The sequence below is a fragment of the Sander lucioperca genome, chromosome 16 (genome assembly GCF_008315115.2).
Source record: "Sander lucioperca isolate FBNREF2018 chromosome 16, SLUC_FBN_1.2, whole genome shotgun sequence".
Lineage (NCBI taxonomy): Eukaryota > Metazoa > Chordata > Actinopteri > Perciformes > Percidae > Sander > Sander lucioperca.
In genome coordinates, this window is record NC_050188.1 from 31,885,088 (window position 1) to 31,904,927 (window position 19,840).

Sequence of the window (19,840 nt, forward strand, 5' to 3'; positions counted from 1 at the left end):
TGACCCCTTATATCGACATTTCTGTGTTTTTCAACTTTGTGGTGCTTGTCCGACATTTCTGACACTTTTTTCGAAGTTTTTGGTGTTTTTTCGATGTTTGACCAACAAGTATTGTCCGAGTGTGGCCAAGGGTAGCGCACGGCTAATTCACCGGCGTGAGCTTCCTTTCGCAGGCTCTTGTAAAGACAAAGTGTAAAATGTTTAAATAAATAACTAAATGTTCTAAGTAAATAGGATAACTAGGTTTGGAATTATTGTTACGACTGAAATTAATTTCTTGTTATTACTATTTTTGCAGCAATAAAATTAAAGTGAGATGAACAAACAGAGAAATGTTTTATCTTTTTAGATAAAACAGATTTTTCAGAAGTTTCCTTTTTTCCTCAAATTTCATTTGAAATTGGGAAAAATTTGAAGTTGAAAAAAAGGTTATAAATTGCAATGCATCGCAGAATATCGCAATATGTTTAAAATTCCAATAATATCGTATTGTGACATAAGTATCGTGATGATATCGTATCGTGAGGCCTCTGGTGAGTCCCACCCCTACTCTTTGGTAACATTTTGTCAATTCAACTTTTTCAGGAGTAGAGCTGAACAGTTGTACTTCTATGATGATTTTAGAGGCGTTGAGAAATGATGAAATCTCATGACTACAAACCTCCTCATGAACAGCTTGTGTTCGTCAGGCTAAATCAAGCCATTTACATGAAATGGGTTGTGTTAAAGCTATAGTGCGTAGTTTCTTTCGACCCCCTAAGGAATTCTAACAAAACTGTGACTGTGTGTGCGTCCACATGATACAAGCCCTCCCCATGAGCGCATAAAATCTAAACAGAAAGGATATTTAACCAGTTTGAGAGAGGAGCATTCTTGCATTTGTAAGGTTGACATCTGAAACCAACATTGCTGAAACAAGTTGTCTTTCCTTTATCCGGCAAATGCATTCTATTTTATAAGTACAACTTGTTTTTATAAAATTTAACATTTTAGATTTTGAGTCAATTTTGAAAAGTAGAAACACATCTTCCGCCGAAGGCTAAAAACACATCTCTTCCGACTACACCTCGGATAAAGAAGGAGAAAAAAACATGTATTTCTTGATGCTGCACTTTTATGTGGCTCTACAGTAGTATTACGTGTTTAAAGCTAATGTACTTGCACTTACTACTTGTTGTCTGGAGTTTGCATCTTCAAGGTTGAACGCACTTAATTGTAAGTCGCTTTGGATAAAAGCGTCAGCTAAATGACATGTAATGTAATGTAGAAATGAAGACCCAAACAGAACTGTAAAATGTATTTCTAACCAGTGTAAGCGAGTAGTAGTGGCTGTTAGAGTTAGTGGAGAAGAGATGTTCTGTCACTTACAACTGTGGCTTCTAAAAATCATGTATTTTCTTTATATTTCAGATAAACCCACTCAACACAGTAAGTTCTTGTTTTGTATGTATTCAAATGTTTATACTTTGAGTAGAAGCTCTTATCTATATACACTCACTGCAAAAGCTTTGATTCTGATGAAAGTCAAGTGGACATGTGTATATATATATATATATATATATATATATATATATATGATTAGCTAATTAAAACAGAACTGTAAAATGTATTTTGTTCTTCATTTAAAAATGACACCAGTCAGACATCATGTGTAAATAAAATATAAAGATGAAAATAATTGTCTAATGTGGAGTTGTAATATGTTTATTTGAATTTATGGCAGATTTTTATTTGTCAGTTTTCTTTGAGATGTTCTGTCTGTGTGTGTGTGTGTGTGTGTGTGTGTGTGTGTGTGTGTGTGTGTGTGTGTGTGTGTGTGTGTGTGTGTGTGGGATTATTAAGGACATTACTGTATCGAGTGAAACATCCAACATTTTTACTACAACTTTCACAGATTATGGTTTTATTCATGAATAAAGTTATTCTGGAAAAATCACTAAAGAGTTTATTTGTAGTTTGTAGTTTGTTGGTAGTAGTTTCATAAGATAAATGATTTTTCCTGAGTTCCTCTTTGTTAAAGGTATTTTAAGGTTCCAGGCAGCAGTGAGGCTGTTCATTGACACTAAATCCATTCTACATGGATTTGATTTGATTGGTCTTCATTTCAGAGGAGATACAAGAATCCTCCACAGGGGGCGCTGCCACTCTGCTGACTGCTCTGGAGACAGACTCAGGTATTGATCAGCAGGAATATAGACTCAGGTATTGATCAGCAGTGATATAGACTCAGGTATTGATCAGCAGGGATATAGACTCAGGTATTGATCAGCAGGGATATAGACTCAGGTATTGATCAGCAGGGATATAGACTCAGGTATTGATCAGCAGTGATATAGACTCAGGTATTGATCAGCAGGGATATAGACTCAGGTATTGATCAGCAGGGATATAGACTCAGGTATTGATCAGCAGTGATATAGACTCAGGTATTGATCAGCAGTGAGCAGAAAGAGTCAGAAACAATATAAATATTGTCTGGATAAAAGATGTGATACATATTGATCTGTTTGTGTAATAATCATGAATAATAACGTCTCAGATGAAGAAGTGAGAACAAAAGATCTGAGTTTTCTTATTAAACAGAAACTCTATAATGTTTTATAAAGAGCTTCACCAACAATAAGTGAGGATGGAAAGAGAGAATAAACAGCACCAAAGCAAGAGAAAAATGAAAACCAGCATCAGGTGTTCAAACATCAACAGAGGTGTTCCATTTCTCTTATTCTACTTCGTTTAAGAATGCTTGATGATGGCTGATCTGATTGGCTGGGAGGAGGGCATTAACCCGGCATATTGCCCACTGACTGAGCACAGCGTCATCAAATAATAGATCAATACGCCGCTTGTATTTTTTTTTCTATCACAGAAATTTCAAACATGAGGTCCATTCTAAAAATAAACCTTGTTTAAAAAAGTTTCTAAAATGTGTCGGAAATCTACAGGAGGGTCAGTCGATACATAGTTTCGCAAGCGAAATACAATGTAGCAACTACGTTATTAAACTAACGTTAGTGATCAGATGCAGCCTTGTGTGGTTGCTATAGAAACTAATTAACGTTAGCTACAGTTGAGCTAAGGTTATTCGCCGTAGTTCTAAACGTTAGCCTACAGTGTTTTAAAAATGGACAAATTAATTGTTAATTTTAATATATTTGGAGTAGGGAAGACATTTGAGGACTGGTTAAAGAGCAACGAGGACGACGGAATGACAAGTACAAACAATTTTAATATATTTGGAGTAGGGAAGACATTTGAGGACTGGTTAAAGAGCAACGAGGACGACGGAATGACAACAGAAAAAGACAAGAGCCAGGGTACCCGTTTCCGAGATCTGACAGATGAGGAGCTGCGTACAATTGAAGACGGGGCCCTTGAACCAAACACGAAAAAGGCAACTGCCTTTTCTATAAAGGTTTTCACCGAGTGGAAGAGCCACCAGAAGGATAGACTGACAGTGACATCTGACCCAGACACCTGTAGCGCCGAAGAACTAAACGATTTGTTAAGACGTTTTTATGCTACAGTTCAAAGCGCAGTAGGCGAGCCATACAGTGTGGCAATGATGACCGCCATCAGAGCCTCACTGAACCGTCATTTCTCAAGGTTCAGTTTATATGCGGACAGTGAGTTTACCACCAGCAACAGGGTGTTCAAATCCATAGTGAAAACCCATCGAAAGAATGGCCAAGACAAGGCGAAACACCATCCCCACGTCACCGAGGCTGACCTGAAATTGCTGCGTGAATCCACAGCTCTCTCCCCGGACACCCCGTTAGGTCTAGTCTCCAAAGTTTGGTTTGACCTGCAGCTTTGCTTGGCGAGGAGAGGCACGGAGGGCACTCGGGAGCTGACTGCGTCCTCATTCGCCATAAACGTGGATGACGCCGGGGATGAATACGTTAGTTTGTCGTTCAATCCGGAGACGAAGAACCACAAAAATACAAATCATCCAAACAAGGAAAACCTCCGAGGTGCAATGTATGCGGAGCCAAGCAACCCCAGATATCCAGTCCTGAGCTTCAAAAAATATCTCACCAGACGTCCGCCGGGTGTCACCGCCTTCTACCTCCATCCACTGAAGGACCCCCAACCACATCTCTGGTACTCCACACAGCCGATGGGGAAGAACTACCTGGGGGACATGCTTCCACGATTGTCCAAAGCAGCTGGTCTGACCACCAGATACACCAACCACAGTCTTAGAAGCACGGCTGTCCGTCGTCTGTCTGAGGCTGGGCTGGAGTCCAGACAAATCATGTCTGTTACGGGACACAGGTAAGCTTAAGCCTAGGTTATACATTCACTGTGGTAATAATAACCTGAAGCCTACCTGAAGCCTACTGGAAATATACATTTTTTATTTTATTCTTTTGCAGGTGTGAATCCAGCCTCAAAAGGTACTGGGCGCCATCCAACACGGACAAAAACGTTTGGAGTCGGGTGTTGTCCGCACCCCAGCAGGCCTCCGCAGCAAGCATGGTCTCTCCCCCCCAAGCTGCACAATCCTCTCAGCCTACCTCGTCCGATTCATCTTTCTCTGCCATGAATTCCCCTATGCCCTTCTCTATGTCTCATTTTACCATCAATGGGAATGTCCAGTTTAATACACATAAATTAATCGCCTGAATCGCAATAATTTTGTTATACATTTACTGCAAATAAAAATTATTTGGAATAAGGAATGCAAGTTTGATCATTTGACGTACAATGTACCAACTACGTTAAACTAGCTAGTGATCAGATGCAGCCTTGTGTGGTCGCTACTTCAGGCTGCGGCCGACAGTAACGATACACATTGTTATATTGTTTTGGGGACAATGACATGGCTGGATAGCTAGCTTGTCTTGTTGTTCAACATACTGTGGAATTATTTTTACGGATTGCCAACTGTACACAATGTTATCAGGGTTCCAAATTAGCACCATCTACTAGCCAAATGCTGGTAAAATATGCAAGTGGCTGGTAGATTTGCTACACTCACCAGCCAAAAAAACAATGGTACTGTGTGGCTGGTGAAATGTCAACATTGACTAGCCATTTGGCTGGTGGACAAAAAAGTTAAATTTGGACCCTGAATGTTATTGACTATCGATCTTGTTGGCATAGCGTTAGCTAGCTTTCTGGCTCGTAGCTGAGCTGAAGGGTTCTACGAGCTGAGCGGACTATAAATATCTCCCGTTGCTAAGGGAGGCAAGTCGTATCTAAGGTCCTTCCTATTTCCTGGAGGAGTGAACAACGTTTGCATTGCATAAGAACCTTATAGGATGGGAATGATTGTTCCAGGTATTAGTCAAACCGTCAGGCATAACCAGGGAAACAGAGTTATTGTTTCAGCTACAGCTGAGCTAACGTTATTCACCGTAGTTCTAAAGGGGACTACTTTTTGAGGGAGATGAACTCAAACAGAGTATACATTTAATAAGCATGCAATACGAATAAGAAAAAGCATAATTATTAAAGTATTTGAATTGTTTTATTATGTTGGCAAGTAAGAAGTAGAATAAACGGGATAATCACCTCAAGGCAGGGCAATAAACAGTTTGATATGCCCGGCTTGTGGAAGGTTACCGCTGTCCACAAGCCGGACATATTAAACTGTTTATTGCCCTGCCTTGAGGTGATTATCCCTTACTTGTTGAAGCAGTTTTCAGCATCCACAGCTCCAGATCAGTTCAGGAGCATTCAGCCTGTCACACACAGATCACCTCATCTCATCTTTGGCTTTAAGAAGCTCTCAGGGGCACCTCAGCACATTTACTCACTACAACATCAATGAAAGCACTCTTGGAGTTGTTGTTTGTTGTCGATATTTTTGATCAGGACTGTTTTCAATCAGCCACACAGAACACAAGAAGAATAAGACACTACTGCACCCCCACAAACTGTAGAGTATCTGATCTGTAGCTGACAGTGACCTCTGACCTCCCACAAGATTTAATACATGTCTGCACATTACATTACATTACATTATATTACATTACATTACATTACTGTCCTGAATTCCCACTATTCCCACTAGGTGGCAATATCGGCCTACAGCTGTTATGGATATACATATTCATCCTGCTAATAATTCTTACAATTATATTACATTATATTACATTACATTACATTAGCCTACAGATCATTCTAGAAGATCTGAGCAGCAGAAGGTAGAATACTCCTTTCATATGTGAACACAGCTGAGAAACCAGAATAAAGCCCTGCATGTCTCCCCATCCTCTCACACAGGCTGAAATTATTCATAATATTAATATTATATTAGTTTATTAGATTATAAACAAGATAAGGGGAGACACCGTGAATAAGAAGAAATAATGAACTAAAAGATGTCAACATGAAACTTCCCCACTTAATTACTTACATTGAGACATATATTTTTGTATTACAAGTTTGCTGAAATGTTATCTTTAAATATGCAAATGAGGCATTATCTAATGCTAACTTTGGTGAGTTTAGGAGAAATTTGCAGGTCCAAATAGACAAAGTGTAGTAAAATAAACACCTAAATGTGTATTATGTATGTTTTTCCCACAATAGTCTGAAAGAAGACATGTTATGGAAGCAAAATAGCCCAAAAACTCAAAATTGAAAAAAGATGGTTTTGCCTGGGGTGTCTCCCCTTAAGACGACACTGTATGAATTAAGGTGACACGTTTTCTTTCTTTTTCACTATTTATGTTATGTAAGCTACATTGTGTATCTATGTGGATCATAATAAACTAAACAAAAAAAATTAAGCCCCGCATGTCTCCCCCTCCTCTCACACAGGCTGACATTACAACATTCTACTTTCTCTTTCGTTCATAACCTCACTGGGTCAGTTTCACTGAGTAACAAGTGACATTGATGTTCAGTCTAAATTCCCATTGGCCAGATGAAGGTTGATGACAGCGCTCCTGGTTTAATCCTCAGTTGACCCTGGATCCTTGAGCTAGTGATCATGGGACAAGCGCCTTTTTTACGCAAGTCGAAGGGGAGTGGTCAGACATAACTACCCCAAATCAAAAAGAAAAGATGTGTCCAGATTAGTGTAAAGGGATGACATAATTACCCCAAACAATATTTTGAAGTTTAACTCCTTTATTAAGCAGTCACAGTGGAGTCACATATTCTGACAATTTACCCAATGTGCTGATCCATTAAATATGTAGTTCTTTACAGTAGAATATGATTATTTTAAATGTAGGTCTAGTGTAAGGTTTTAGGTAGGTTATTACAAATGTAACTCGTGCATGCAGCAGCGCCCTCTGCGGTCACAGTTTGTGATGGGTCACATCTGCTGGTAGAGACGTTATTTCTCCAGGTCGGAGGACGGCTCGTTTTGATGAAAGTGAGTTTGTAGCTCGTTGTTTCCCTCAGTGCGGTAGAAAATATCGTTTGTGATTTAATAACATTTCGCTATTTGATCCCGGAAGTTCCAATCTGTTTTCTTTCTAACTTTACCGAAGTCCAGCTCGGTCCTCGGACACGTCTTTATCAAAACAAGATGAAAAAGTTCCTGTTGTTGCTTCTCTTCTGTCACGTCTCATCTCCAGGTAAGATCACATTTTAAATCTTTACTTTACTTTGAACTCAGCTCTGTGTTTAGTTTCTGTGTAGCTCTGGAACACAGCTGGAGTTTAGTTTCACTTTAACTTCAACTCCAGACTATCATGTTTTAGATTAACTGAATCATACTGCCATCATATTTATGATAAAATAATGATATGCGTCTATTTATACTGAATGTATAAAACTTGTTTGTCCTGCAGTGGAACACTCACTGAAGTTTTTCATCACTGCATCTTCTGGAGTCCCAAACTTCCCAGAGTTTGTGGCTGCTGCAATGGTGGATGAATTTCTGATGGGTTACTGCGACACCAAGAAAAAGATACTAGAACCCAAACAGGACTGGATGAAAACAATTTTAGAAAACAATCCTCAGCAGTTGGAGTTTTACACTCAAGGATGTTTTGAGATTGTGCCAAACTTTTTCAAAGCCACAATGGATCACTTAAAGCAACGCTTCAACCAAAGTGGAGGTACAGTATTTATACATGTTACATTTAACTTTTACTGCTAAACTGTAAAGTGACCTAAACTCATTCCCATCCTGAGATAATCAAATTCTAAACATCAATAGTCAAAATATCTTCACAATAACATACACAGGAAGAGGAAATACAAGACATGTCCTTCATTGACCTGTCAGATAATTGGATTGAGGTCTTATCATCTGTCTGTTCAGGTTTTATTTCAGGAATCCAAATGTTTGTTTGCCATCTGAAGATTTGTGTTGCTGCATAACGCTTAAAAAGTGAAATAACTAAGATTTTGATATTACATGTTGGAAAATTGGAACCCTGTCTAGGCTTTTTTTCATCATGTACAGAATAAATACTGTTAAAGTAAACTTTCATTGCACAAAATCAGACTAATGAAATGCAGCTGCCTTTCTGAGATGGTAATCCAAGAAGTAGAAAATAATTCAATAACTATAAGTTGTTGGTCAATTGGACCTGGGACTGCATCCAAGGCTGCAGATGTTAGATAGCACCAGTTCTATGATAACAGAACACAAGGAGGAGAGAGATCAGGTCCTCAGCTGGACACCAAGCAGGGATGGTTCAGTTCATGTTCCACATCTGGAACCCTAAACTATGGAGTGATCCACACTGGTGTAACTTTGTATATACAGTACTGTATATATAACAGTTGGATATGCACAGAATGCATACTTGTTTCATTGCCATCAGCAGTCATCTGGGAATTTACAGACTAGTTACTATTTAAGCTGTGAAATAGAAATGGGGTTCCATCACCCATAGCAACCTCTCCTTCAAACACCACGCCAATCAAATCAGCAGAACTCCCTATTGTGGGAGTAATGTTATGTTTTATTTGTTTGATGTGTTGCTTTATGTGATCATTTTAATTAATGTAAAGTGTCTAAGTACCGTCAAAAGCACTCTATAAATAAAATGTATTATTATTATGCATTATTAATAATTACAGTCTCTCTCTCAGGTGTCCACATTTTCCAGAGGATGACTGGCTGTGAGTGGGACGATGAGACTGGAGAGGTCAATGGTTTTAATCAGTATGGTTATGATGGAGAAGACTTCATAGCATTGGACCTGAAGACAGAGACATGGATCACTCCGAAACCACAGGCTGTCATCATCAAACAAAGTTGGGATGCTGACAAATCTAGAATAAAACGCAATGAGATTTACCTCACTAAGATGTATCCTGAATGGCTGAAGATGTATTTGAACTACGGCAAGAGCTCTCTGCTGAGAAAAGGTAGAATCACATTTCCTGATGTAGTTTCATGAACACAACAATGTTCATACAGTCTGCTCAGACTGAACTGCCATTTTATTATCACTCCAATCAGTCTGACATCACCTTCTTTTTGGCCGTTTTCTGTGGTGGTAAGATTTGATCTAGCCCTCCTCAATCAGTAGAGACTGACAAGTTAGAGTGCTCTGACATTACTTTCTATCAATAGCCAATGATAGCCAGTGCACAGTTAGCATACGGTAAGTCAGTTTAACTGCATTGACAGGTGGTCTGTCAGTTGGTCTGTTTGTCCTTCAGCTTGTTACAGACTGACTGGATGGCTGTAAAATACTGTACATATATTCATGGTCCCCAGAGAATCAATTGTAAAAACTTTGAACCTCTGACTTTTCAGCTAACGCCATCATCAGGTCAAATCCTTCTGTTTATCCAGCTATTTGATTTATGACCAAATACCTGCTAAACTAATGACATTCTCTCAGCCTCAGCTGTACTTTAGGTTTAGCACTAATGAGGAAATATTAGAATGCTAACATGCAGAACTGAGATTATAACCTGCCAAACATCAACATGCTGGTAAAATTAGCTCAAAGCGTTGCTGTACATCAGAACAACCTCAGAGCTGCTAGCATGGCTTTAAACTCTTAGTGTTGTTGTTTGATGTTTATTTACTTATTTATTTTACTTGGAACAATTTTCCCAACTTCTGTTAACAATTCCCTATTGTAGTTTTATTCATTTTTGTTTTTCTGTTGTTTTCTTTCCTTTCACGTTTGACGTTTCTCATCTCTCTCTCTCTCTCTGAGTCGGAGCTGAGTGTGTGAGCGTGTGTGAGTGAGCTGCAGTGTTTGTAGTTTTTCTTACTTTTCTTTTTGTTGTTTTTGATAATTTCATTTAGTTTTGGTTAGTTTAATGGTATAGGTCACTTTATATTTAATTTATAGTACTTTTTGGTGGTTAGTTTGGGTTATTTGGGTGGTTTTGTCTCCTGCCGGCGTCTCGCCGGTCGGCGTGTGCAGCCGCCATGGTGAATGGAGAGGGGTTCTCCACGCTCACCAGGAAACATGGCATTAAGATCTGTCCTAGTTTCCCGTGCAGCGTGGAGGACATTAGTTTAGCTGTGGGGGAAGAGGTCGGGCACGGTAGTATTATGTCGGCCGCTCGGATGAACGGCGCCGTGGTCATCTTCCTGGACCGGGAGGACAAGGTGAACCAAGTCATCGAGGCAGGCATCACCGTGAGTGAAATGTTTGTACAGGTGCTACCACTGACACAACCAGCCACCAAGGTGGTCCTGTCCAATGTCCCACCGTTCATCTCTGATGGCTTCCTCAGCAGAGAGTTGTCCAGACACGGGAAAATAGTCTCCCCCGTTAAAAAGATCTTGTCTGGATGTAAATCTCCGTTGCTGAAGCACGTCGTGTCTCACCGGAGGCAGCTCTATATGATACTGAACCATCGGAACGAGGAGTTAAACCTCCGGTTCCATGTTAAAGTAGATGATTATGAATACGTGATTTGTGCAACGTCATCAGAGATGAAATGTTTTGGTTGTGGAGAGGTGGGACACACGGTGAGGGCCTGCCCGAGACGAGGTGATCGGAAATATTAGAATTCCGGGGGAACCGGGTGAGCCGGGGCCGGCGGCCGCGTCCGAGCGGCCGATGACCACTCCGCGCGCTGCACAGCGGCGTGATGATGCCGTGCCCGACCAGACACAAGGGGTGAGTAATGTAAATACACTGGGTGTTTGTGTGAATGAAGTGGGAGGGGAGGGTGAAGGAAGTGTGTGTGAGGCAGAGAAAAGTGGTGTGGGTGAAGAAATGGAAAAAGAAAAAAAATTGGGTGAGGATGTGTGTAGGGAGCAGACAGGTGAGATGGATGAATCAGCTGAGGCTGAGCTACCTGTCCCTGCAGTCGCAGCAGCTGACGCAGAGAGGAGGGAGGAGGTTGTTTTGGGTGAAAATGACAAAGTTTTAAAATTGTCTGCAAGGAAAAGAAAAAAAAAAGAGAACCTCAGGAATAGGGGCTCTCAGGCCAAAAAAATGGCAGTGAGAGAGGAGGAAGAAGGGGAGGAGGAAGAGGTGGAGGAGGGAGAGGTGGAGGAGTTAGATATTGAGGAAGATGAGGAAGAAGAGGACTGTACTGTACTCAGTCAGCCTCTGACTGACTCCCAGGTCTCTGTGGGGTCAGTACAAGGAGAACTGTACCAGGTACAACAAATAAGACAGTTCCTCCAGAAAACTAAAAATAGTAAAAACATAAACCTTGAAGACTATTTTGAGAGCAAAAGTGTTTTACTGATCTCAATACGAGCTCAGATGAATCTGAGAGGTGAGGGAGGCTTCACTCTACCGGAGTTTTTCCGTTTAAAGAAACTGGTTCTGAGGATCAAACTAGAGCTTTTAAATGATGGAGAAAGTGAGAGAATGTAAGACCGTCCGTTTGTTGTTGGTCTTAATTTTTGTGTCGTTTTTTTGTGTGTCTTTCCTCACATCTGAAATGATGAGTAATTTTAAAATCTCCACTCTTAATATAAATGGTGGCAGAGATGTGAAGAAGAGGGCTTGCCTTTTTGAGTTTTTAAAACTTAAGGGAGTTAATATTGCAATGTTGCAAGAAACGCACAGTAACACTTTAAATGAGACCGACTGGAGGAGGGAATGGGATGGGGAGGTGGTTTTAAGTCATCTTAGCAGCATCAGCGGAGGAGTGGCAGTCCTATTGGCAAGAAACTTTCTACCAAAGTCTCATACTGTAGACGAAAGAATAAAGGGCCGACTCTTAGTAGTCAGAGTCCAGTATGAAGTTTTTAATCTGGTTTTTATAAATGTATACGCTCCAAACTCAGGACCTGATAGAGTTCTTTTTTTAGATGAGCTCAGTACGGTTTTAAGTGAGTGTGAACCAGAGGAGTTTTTATTTTTAGGAGGGGATTTTAACTGTACACATGATGATGATTTGGATCGGAATCATATTGAACCACATGCTGCTTCTAAAAGAGCCATGCAGCGGCTGATGGAGACACATAGTCTCTCAGATGTATGGAGAGACCGCCATGAGCAGAGACAGTACACATGGGTCCATAGCAGAGACAACCGGTTAACTATGGCTAGGCTAGACAGGTTTTATTGTTTTAAGCACCATTTTAATGTTTTTAAAGGGTGTACTATATTGCCTGTCGGTTTTTCTGATCATTCATGTGTGTATTGTGATGTTTACATCGCCAATATAAAACCCAGATCTGCGTATTGGCATTTTAACACGGCTTTGCTTTTAGATGCACATTTTAGGGATGTTTTTATTTTTTTTTGGAAAGTTTTTAGAGACAGAAGGAGAGATTTTAGTTCACTGAGGCAGTGGTGGGACGTTGGTAAGGTTGAAATCAGGCAGCTTTGTCAGCAGTACACTCTCAATGTTTCTCGAGACATTGCCAAGTCTATGAACGATCTGGAGATAAATATAGTGGACCTGCAGAATTCTGCAGAGTCCACAGGAAATCAGGCTGTTTTGAAGACCTCAAGTCTAAAAAAGCCGTCTTGGCAGACCTGCTGGGCATGAGAGCACAGGGGGCATTGATCCGGTCCCGTTTTCAGACTGCTGCTTTAATGGACTCTCCAACTAAGTTCTTTTTTAGTTTGGAGAAGAAGAATGGGCAGAGCAGGATGATTCATGCTCTGAGATCAGCAGGAGGACAGCTTTTAACGACAGCTTCCCAGATCCGAGAGAGAGCCGTGGACTTCTACTCTGATCTCTACAGCACAGAGGACAACGAGTCTTTCACCAGGTTCTGCAGAGACCTGCCCACTGTTTCTGGGGACGACAATGAGGAGCTGGAGGGGCCCCTGACGGAGGAAGAGGTTTTTAGAGCTCTACAAGGCATGCAGGGGGGAAAGGCCCCTGGGATTGATGGTCTCCCTCCAGAGTTTTACAAAACTTTCTGGGACATAATGAAAACAGACATTTTAGATGTTTTTATGGAAAGTTTTGATGGCTGCTCGTTACCGCAGAGTTGCAGAAGGGCAGTGCTGACTCTCCTCCCTAAAAAAGGGGACTTGCAGGACATTAAGAACTGGAGGCCAGTCTCTCTGCTGTGTGCAGATTACAAGATGCTGTCCAAAGTCCTGGCCTCCAGGCTGAAGCTGGTGTTGGACCGGGTCATCCACAAGGCCCAAACCTACTGTGTGCCCGGCAGGTCCATTATTGACAATGTGTCGTTGATTCGGGATATTTTGGCAGTCTCTGGTTCATTGGGTGTAGACACTGGTCTGGTTTCTTTGGACCAGGAAAAGGCGTTTGACAGGGTTGAGCACCGTTACCTGTGGAAAGTTCTGGAGAGGTTCGGCCTCAGCCCTGGTTTCATCGCCAAGATAAAGGTAATGTATGAGAACATTGAGAGTGTGCTGAAGATTAATGGTGGGTTGTGTAAACCCTTCACAGTAACCAGGGGGATAAGACAAGGCTGCTCAATGTCAGGGATGTTATACGCCTTATCCATTGAACCCATGCTGCATAATGTCCGCTCTGGCATCAATGGCCTGTTTTTACCTGGTTTTACCACACATTTTACTGTATCGGCCTACGCAGACGACATCATAGTTTTTATTAAAAACCAACAAGATGTAGATTGTTTAGGAAGTATTGTTCAGACTTTTAAGGAAATTTCTGCTGCCAAAGTTAACTGGGCCAAAAGTGAGGCCCTGGCAGTGGGGAGCTGGGCTGGAGGCCTCCCTCAGCTTCCTGGTGGGTTGACCTGGAAGAGGGGGGGTTTGAAGTACCTGGGGGTTTATCTGGGGGACCAGAGATCCACGGATAGGAACTGGGAAGGAGTGATTGAGAAGGTGGAGGGGAAGTTGGGAAAATGGAGGTGGCTGCTTCCCCATATGTCCTACAGAGGCAGGCTGCTAATCATTAATAATTTGGTGGCATCCAGCCTCTGGCACAAGTTAAAATGTATGGAGCCCCCTGCTGGTCTGTTAAAAACCATACAGTCGATTATTTTAAAGTTTTTTTGGGACATGATGCACTGGGTTCCCAAATGTGTTTTATATCTGCCAAAAGAGGAGGGGGGGCAGGGTTTGGTGGACTTGGAGAGCCGGACTGATGCTTTTAGATTACAGTTCATACAGAGGTTTTTATATGGAACTGATGATGTCGTCTGGAGGCCAGTAGCCAGCACCATTTTAAGGGGGGTTGCAGGTCTGGGTCTTGATGCTTCTTTGTTTTTAGTAGACTGTGGTTTTATCTCTTTGTGTGACTTGCCTTCTTTTTACCAAGGACTTTTTAAAGCATGGACACGTTTTAAATGGACCAGATTAGAACCTGCAGTATCTCTGTTCTGGCTCCTGGAGGAGCCTCTGGTGTGGGGGGCCTGGCTGGATCTCAAGGATGGCAGCAGACCTGGACTCACGGAGAGGCTGATGAGGGCTGGAGTGACTATGTTAAAGGGGATCGTGGAGGCTGCAGGTCCTGGCTTCCTGAACACCGAGGCAGTGGCCTCTCTGCTGGGTCTGAGGTCGGCTCGCCACACCAGAACTATTCTGAACGAGTGGATTAACAGACTGGACAAAGGAGAGACAGAGATGCTGCGGGACTATTTTAATGGGACAGAAATGCCCGTTTCTGGAGACCCTTTTCCAGACATTGGTTTTTTAATTAACAACACTGACTCACTAGCACATCATACGCCACGTGTGGCTGATTTCCATATGCAGACTGGGAAAGGTCTGTATAGGAACTGTGTTCTGGCCACCCACAATAAGAAGCTGAGTGAGAGGAAGGACATGGTGTGGAAGGACAGACTGTTGAAAGACAGGAAACCAGTGTGGAGAGTCTTGTACAAGCCTCTCCTAAACAAGAGGTCAGGAGACCTGCAGTGGAGGATCCTCCACGGGGCTCTGGCCGTGAATGTGTTTCTGTCTAAGATTAATCCCACCGTGTCCTCCACGTGTCCATTCTGTCTCCACCCTGAGACCATTAGTCACTGCTATCTGGACTGTTACAGGCTGAAACCTCTTTTTAACATTTTAAAAACTGTGTTTTTAGATTGTGGAGAGGTTTTTAGTGAGACTGCTTTTATTTTTGGTGCTGGCTACAGAAAGACAAATGCAAATAAGTGGAAAATGTTGAATTTTATTGTGGGTCAGGCAAAAATGTCAATTTATAAAAGTAGGAAAAACCAGATCAAAAATGTGAGTGGACTAGAGCTGACGAAGCTGTATGTGTCTCTGGTGAAGGCCAGAGTGAGAGTGGACTTCAGGTTCCTCTCTCTGATGAGAGACATGCAGCAGTTTTTAGATCAGTGGTGTTTCTCCACGGCTCTGTGCTCTGTGAAGGACGAGGAGCTCATCTTTCATTCTGTGTTTTTATGAGATTGTTATTTTTAAATGTGTTTTTTTTTTTTTTTTTTTGCATTTAAAAACAAGTATGATGTTCTGGTAGAAAAGAAAACGTTTTTCTGAAAATAAAGGTTTTGTAAAAATCAAAAATCTCTCTCTCTCTCTCTCTCTCTCTCTCTCTCTCTCTCTCTCTCTCTCTCTCTCTCTCTCTCTCTCTCTCTCTCTCTCTCTCTCTCTCTCTCTCTGCAGATCTTCCCTCAGTGTCTCTCCTCCAGAAGTCTCCCTCCTCTCCAGTCAGCTGCCACGCTACAGGTTTCTACCCTGACAGAGCCATGATGTTCTGGAGGAAAGATGGAGAGGAGCTTCATGAGGACGTGGACCTCGGAGAGATCCTCCCCAACCACGATGGATCCTTCCAGATGATTGTTGACCTGGACCTTTCATCAGTCCCAGCTGAAGACTGGAGGAGGTACGACTGTGTGTTTCATCTCTCTGGTGTGGAGGACGACATCATCACCAAACTGGAGAAAGCAGTGATCAGGACCAACAGAGGTGAGACTGGAATCAGAAGTGAGGAAGGAAACATCTAGTTTACTCTAACAGTCCTGTACTTCATGTATTTTTATGTGTTGGATGGGAAGTTTTGTTTCCTTAAATGGTTTTGTTGTTAGTTTCTTTTATCTAGTTTTTTTTTTTAAATGTATAACTTTAAGGATTAGGTCATTAAACCAATCTTTACTTTTACAGTAATGTAAACTAAAAGTTTTAAACTGCTTTGGAGAAATGATGGTTGTCCACCACCATGATGTTTGTGCTGTCTGCCCACCGGTTATATAGCTTTGATTTAATGAAAAAGAAACATTTTAATAATGAAACCTACAAAACACTTCTTTTTTAACCTCTTTTGTAAATGTAACATAAAGTGTCTGTATACAGGTTTGTGGTCTGGTTGATAAATGGATGTTCTTCTCTTCTAACTGCTTCATCTGTTCAGGTTGGGACTATTGTTGTTGTTTTCTGATCAACAGAGAATCCTGACGTGAACACTGACATGACCATCCCCATCATTGCTGCAGTGGTTGTTCTGGCTCTCGTCCTCCTCGCTGTGATCGGAGTCCTAGTTTACAGAAAGAAGAAAGGTGAGAGACTCAAACAGAAAGATTTTCTCATTTCTTTCTCAGTATTTAGATTTTAGACTTTAAATGAATGCTTTGATCCAGACTTTAAAAGTGAAGTGAACTTCAAACTTCAGCAGTAAGTGGTGTGAGGCTCAGATCATATCATTATGATATGACTAGAAGAGACACATTTTTTATTTTAGTTAAACGTGATATTTCAAAAATATCTTTTATGTTTTGCTCCGCTGTCAATCCCTGTACGCCATCTAGTAAGGAGAGTTTATTATTTGCTGATGGAAAAGAAAAAAAAATCGTATCAATACGAAGTCTGAATGATAAAGGAAAATAAATTTGACAAACAAAAGAAATTGGTGGATTCTGAGTGATGTTGAAGCTCGTCGACCAAGACGAGTTCCAAGGGACAAGAAAGGGAACAGATCCACTGCTCCTCTAGTGGGAAATATAAAGAGAAATAACTACATATGAAGAATAATTAGAAACATTTTCTTTTACTGTCACATTAGTTTGCTCATTCATTTCCATAGCTGTATATTTATTTATACTTTTTTTTAATTTTAAATTATTTATTTTTAATATTTTATTTATTCTTTTTTATATAATGTCATTTATTTTTCTATCTGTTTTATTTTTCCTAATATTTATTTGGACTTTTGGAAAGTTTATTTTGCCTGTTACCCATGTTATCTTAAAGGTTTAAACTCTGGAGCTGCTCCTGGATCCTACCATGACCATAGCATGATGATGACGATGTTTGTTTATGGAGGATCCTCGTTATTCTTCCTGAGGTCCTTACAACTCTCTTGAGAATGTGGCAATGCAATAATAAAGACACATAACAACAGAGAAGTGATAAGAAATTATAAGAAATTAAGTTAAGTGAGATAAAAACAGAAAGGTAGAAGAGATTTGAGTGACTAGAAGAGGGGATCATATCCACTGGGAAGAAGGTGTTAGAAGATACTTTGCCAAAAATAAAAAATTACTTGTCTTTGCTTTGTGTTTCAGCCAATCACCCTCCATCTCCTGACAACAGCTCTGAGCTCTCTGAGGTCAATGAGAAACTGAATCCAGAGCCTAACTCCTAAACCCATCACCCTGAACACAGTGAGTAGCTTCATACGGGACATGAACTATTATCAGCTGTTGTTAAACAGAGCTGCCTTAAACTCTGTGAAACCTTCTGGGATTGGTTCTTCATCCACTGGGAAACCTCTGGGACACGTTGGAGCTGTAAAGAACATCTCTGACTTGGGGTTCCTGGATAGCTCACCTGGTAGAGCGTGGGCCCCATGTACGAAGGCTCAGTCCTTGTCGCAGCAGCCGCAGGTTCAACTCTGACCTGCAGCCCTTTGCTGCATGTCATTCCCCCTCTAACAAAGGCCTAAAATGACCCAAAAAAATCTTTAAAAAAAAGAACATCTCTGACTTTCTGTTGATTCTCCACAACAAAGGTGAAACTGTTTAATAAGAAGTGAAGTGAGATTATTAAGAGAAAGGAACAGATGATTTCAGAAACCTTCACATCAGCAGATAAAGTCTAATATTAAAAACTAAAATATGAACCTTTAGAAAAACGGTGAGACCAATTTATTAAAATGGTGGCAAACCAAATTAAAATAAACAATTGTGCTTCTAAAGCATATAAATAATTACAAAATGTCACTTAAATGGCTGAATCATGAATAATTTAGGTCTAAATGATACTGTATTTATGTGGCTTTGTGGAATTGATCTTCAAATATTTTATGTATTTTTTTCTTCTTTTTTGTGTCTTTAGGTTTATGGATACATGTTGCAGTGGATCAATCAGCGGAGCCACGTTCTCCTCCATAAACTGAACTCATCAGTTCTTCATCATCAGGTCATAAACTGGTAGAATCAGGGCTGGGATCTAGTTGGAGATGTTCATTGATTGGAATACAAAGAAAGAAAACTAGTTCGACAAAAAGGTTGACATATATTTTCCAAATATGATCAAAATGAAATGATGACATTAAATTATTTGGATCATTTAGTTTCATTAAAGTGGCGTTTCCTCTGATAAAATATTTGTTTAAATGTTGGTTAAAGAGGAAGTAGGTAAGACTTATAAAACTAACTTTCTGTCATATTTGCTGAAACTGACCCTATGTTCCAGTAGAACTACATGAAGCTGGTCATTTAAAAAATAAATCCAGCTCCTCTGGCACCACCTACAGCCTGTAGTGAGATTTGCAAAAATCCACCGCTCCCTGTTTAGGTGCACCAATCAGGGCCAGGGGGGGGTGTCTAACTGTGTGTCAATCACTGCTCATGCACACTCATTCATTCTCCCTTGTGGGGGGAGGGGCTTAGGAGACCGTTTTGGGCTTTAGCAGAAAGGGGGGAGGGACTGAGAAGTTGTTGATGTTCAAATTCTTTGGCTAAGTTCTGGATCTTCACAATCCAAAATCAATCCAAATCCAAACATGCTGCGCAGATTAGACACCCGAAATGTCCCGGAGGTGTAAATGTTCTCTATCTGTGTTCTCCTGGTGATAAACTGGACACCACACACACACACACACACACACACACACACACACACACACACAATATATATAATCATCAGTTCAGCATTTATTTTCCAGTTGTGTAAATATTTAGTTTGTATATTTCTTTAAAACTGAAGATCTTGTTTTGATTCCAACCAGGCTGAAGTAAGAAATAATTTATGTCTTTGAGATTTTTCTTAATTAATCAGGAGTGCGTTGTTGTTTTTTGTTTCGTAATATCTATCTTTGGATCTGTTTTGAAATATTATTATATTTTAATTTGAGCTGAGACAAAGGGTTGTGGGATGTTTTCAGCTTCTCAGCTCACTGATAGAAATGTAAATATTTCCTGCTATTTTGGGAGGAGGGACGTTTTCTGTCTTATTTTTATCACTTCCTGTGTTGGGTTAAGTATGAATGTTGAATGAAGCTGTCCTGATATTTTATTCCTTTTGTATGTCTGTTTTGATTTTCAATAAAGTTCTTAATATTCCAAATCTTCTCTTTTTGTGATTCCACATGCTTACACATCTGTGACTGCAGTTAAAATGATATGAATATT

The 19,840-nt window shown here is 40.6% G+C and overlaps 2 protein-coding genes and 1 long non-coding RNA gene across 6 annotated transcripts in view; 2 read left to right on the top strand and 1 right to left on the bottom strand.

Moving 5' to 3' along the window:
- Positions 1 to 16,739, bottom strand: part of LOC116046349 — a 50,725-nt gene extending 33,986 nt beyond the window's left edge. The window contains exon 1 of the long non-coding RNA XR_004104110.1: positions 16,672 to 16,739. This is a non-coding gene — a long non-coding RNA (uncharacterized LOC116046349). The remainder of the gene's footprint in view (positions 1 to 16,671) is intronic.
- The window catches only part of LOC116039732 (major histocompatibility complex class I-related gene protein-like), a 112,765-nt gene that overhangs the window by 43,568 nt on the left and 49,357 nt on the right, over positions 1 to 19,840 (top strand). The gene's annotated exons all lie outside the window — the stretch shown is intronic.
- Positions 7,475 to 18,704, top strand: LOC116046343 (major histocompatibility complex class I-related gene protein-like). The gene is made up of 7 exons (XM_031294684.2): positions 7,475 to 7,538; positions 7,755 to 8,024; positions 9,010 to 9,288; positions 15,876 to 16,178; positions 16,655 to 16,765; positions 17,771 to 17,869; positions 18,543 to 18,704. The coding sequence occupies exons 1-6, from the start codon at positions 7,490 to 7,492 to the stop codon at positions 17,848 to 17,850; spliced, it is 1,092 nt and encodes a 363-aa protein (XP_031150544.1). The 5' UTR covers positions 7,475 to 7,489; the 3' UTR covers positions 17,851 to 17,869; positions 18,543 to 18,704.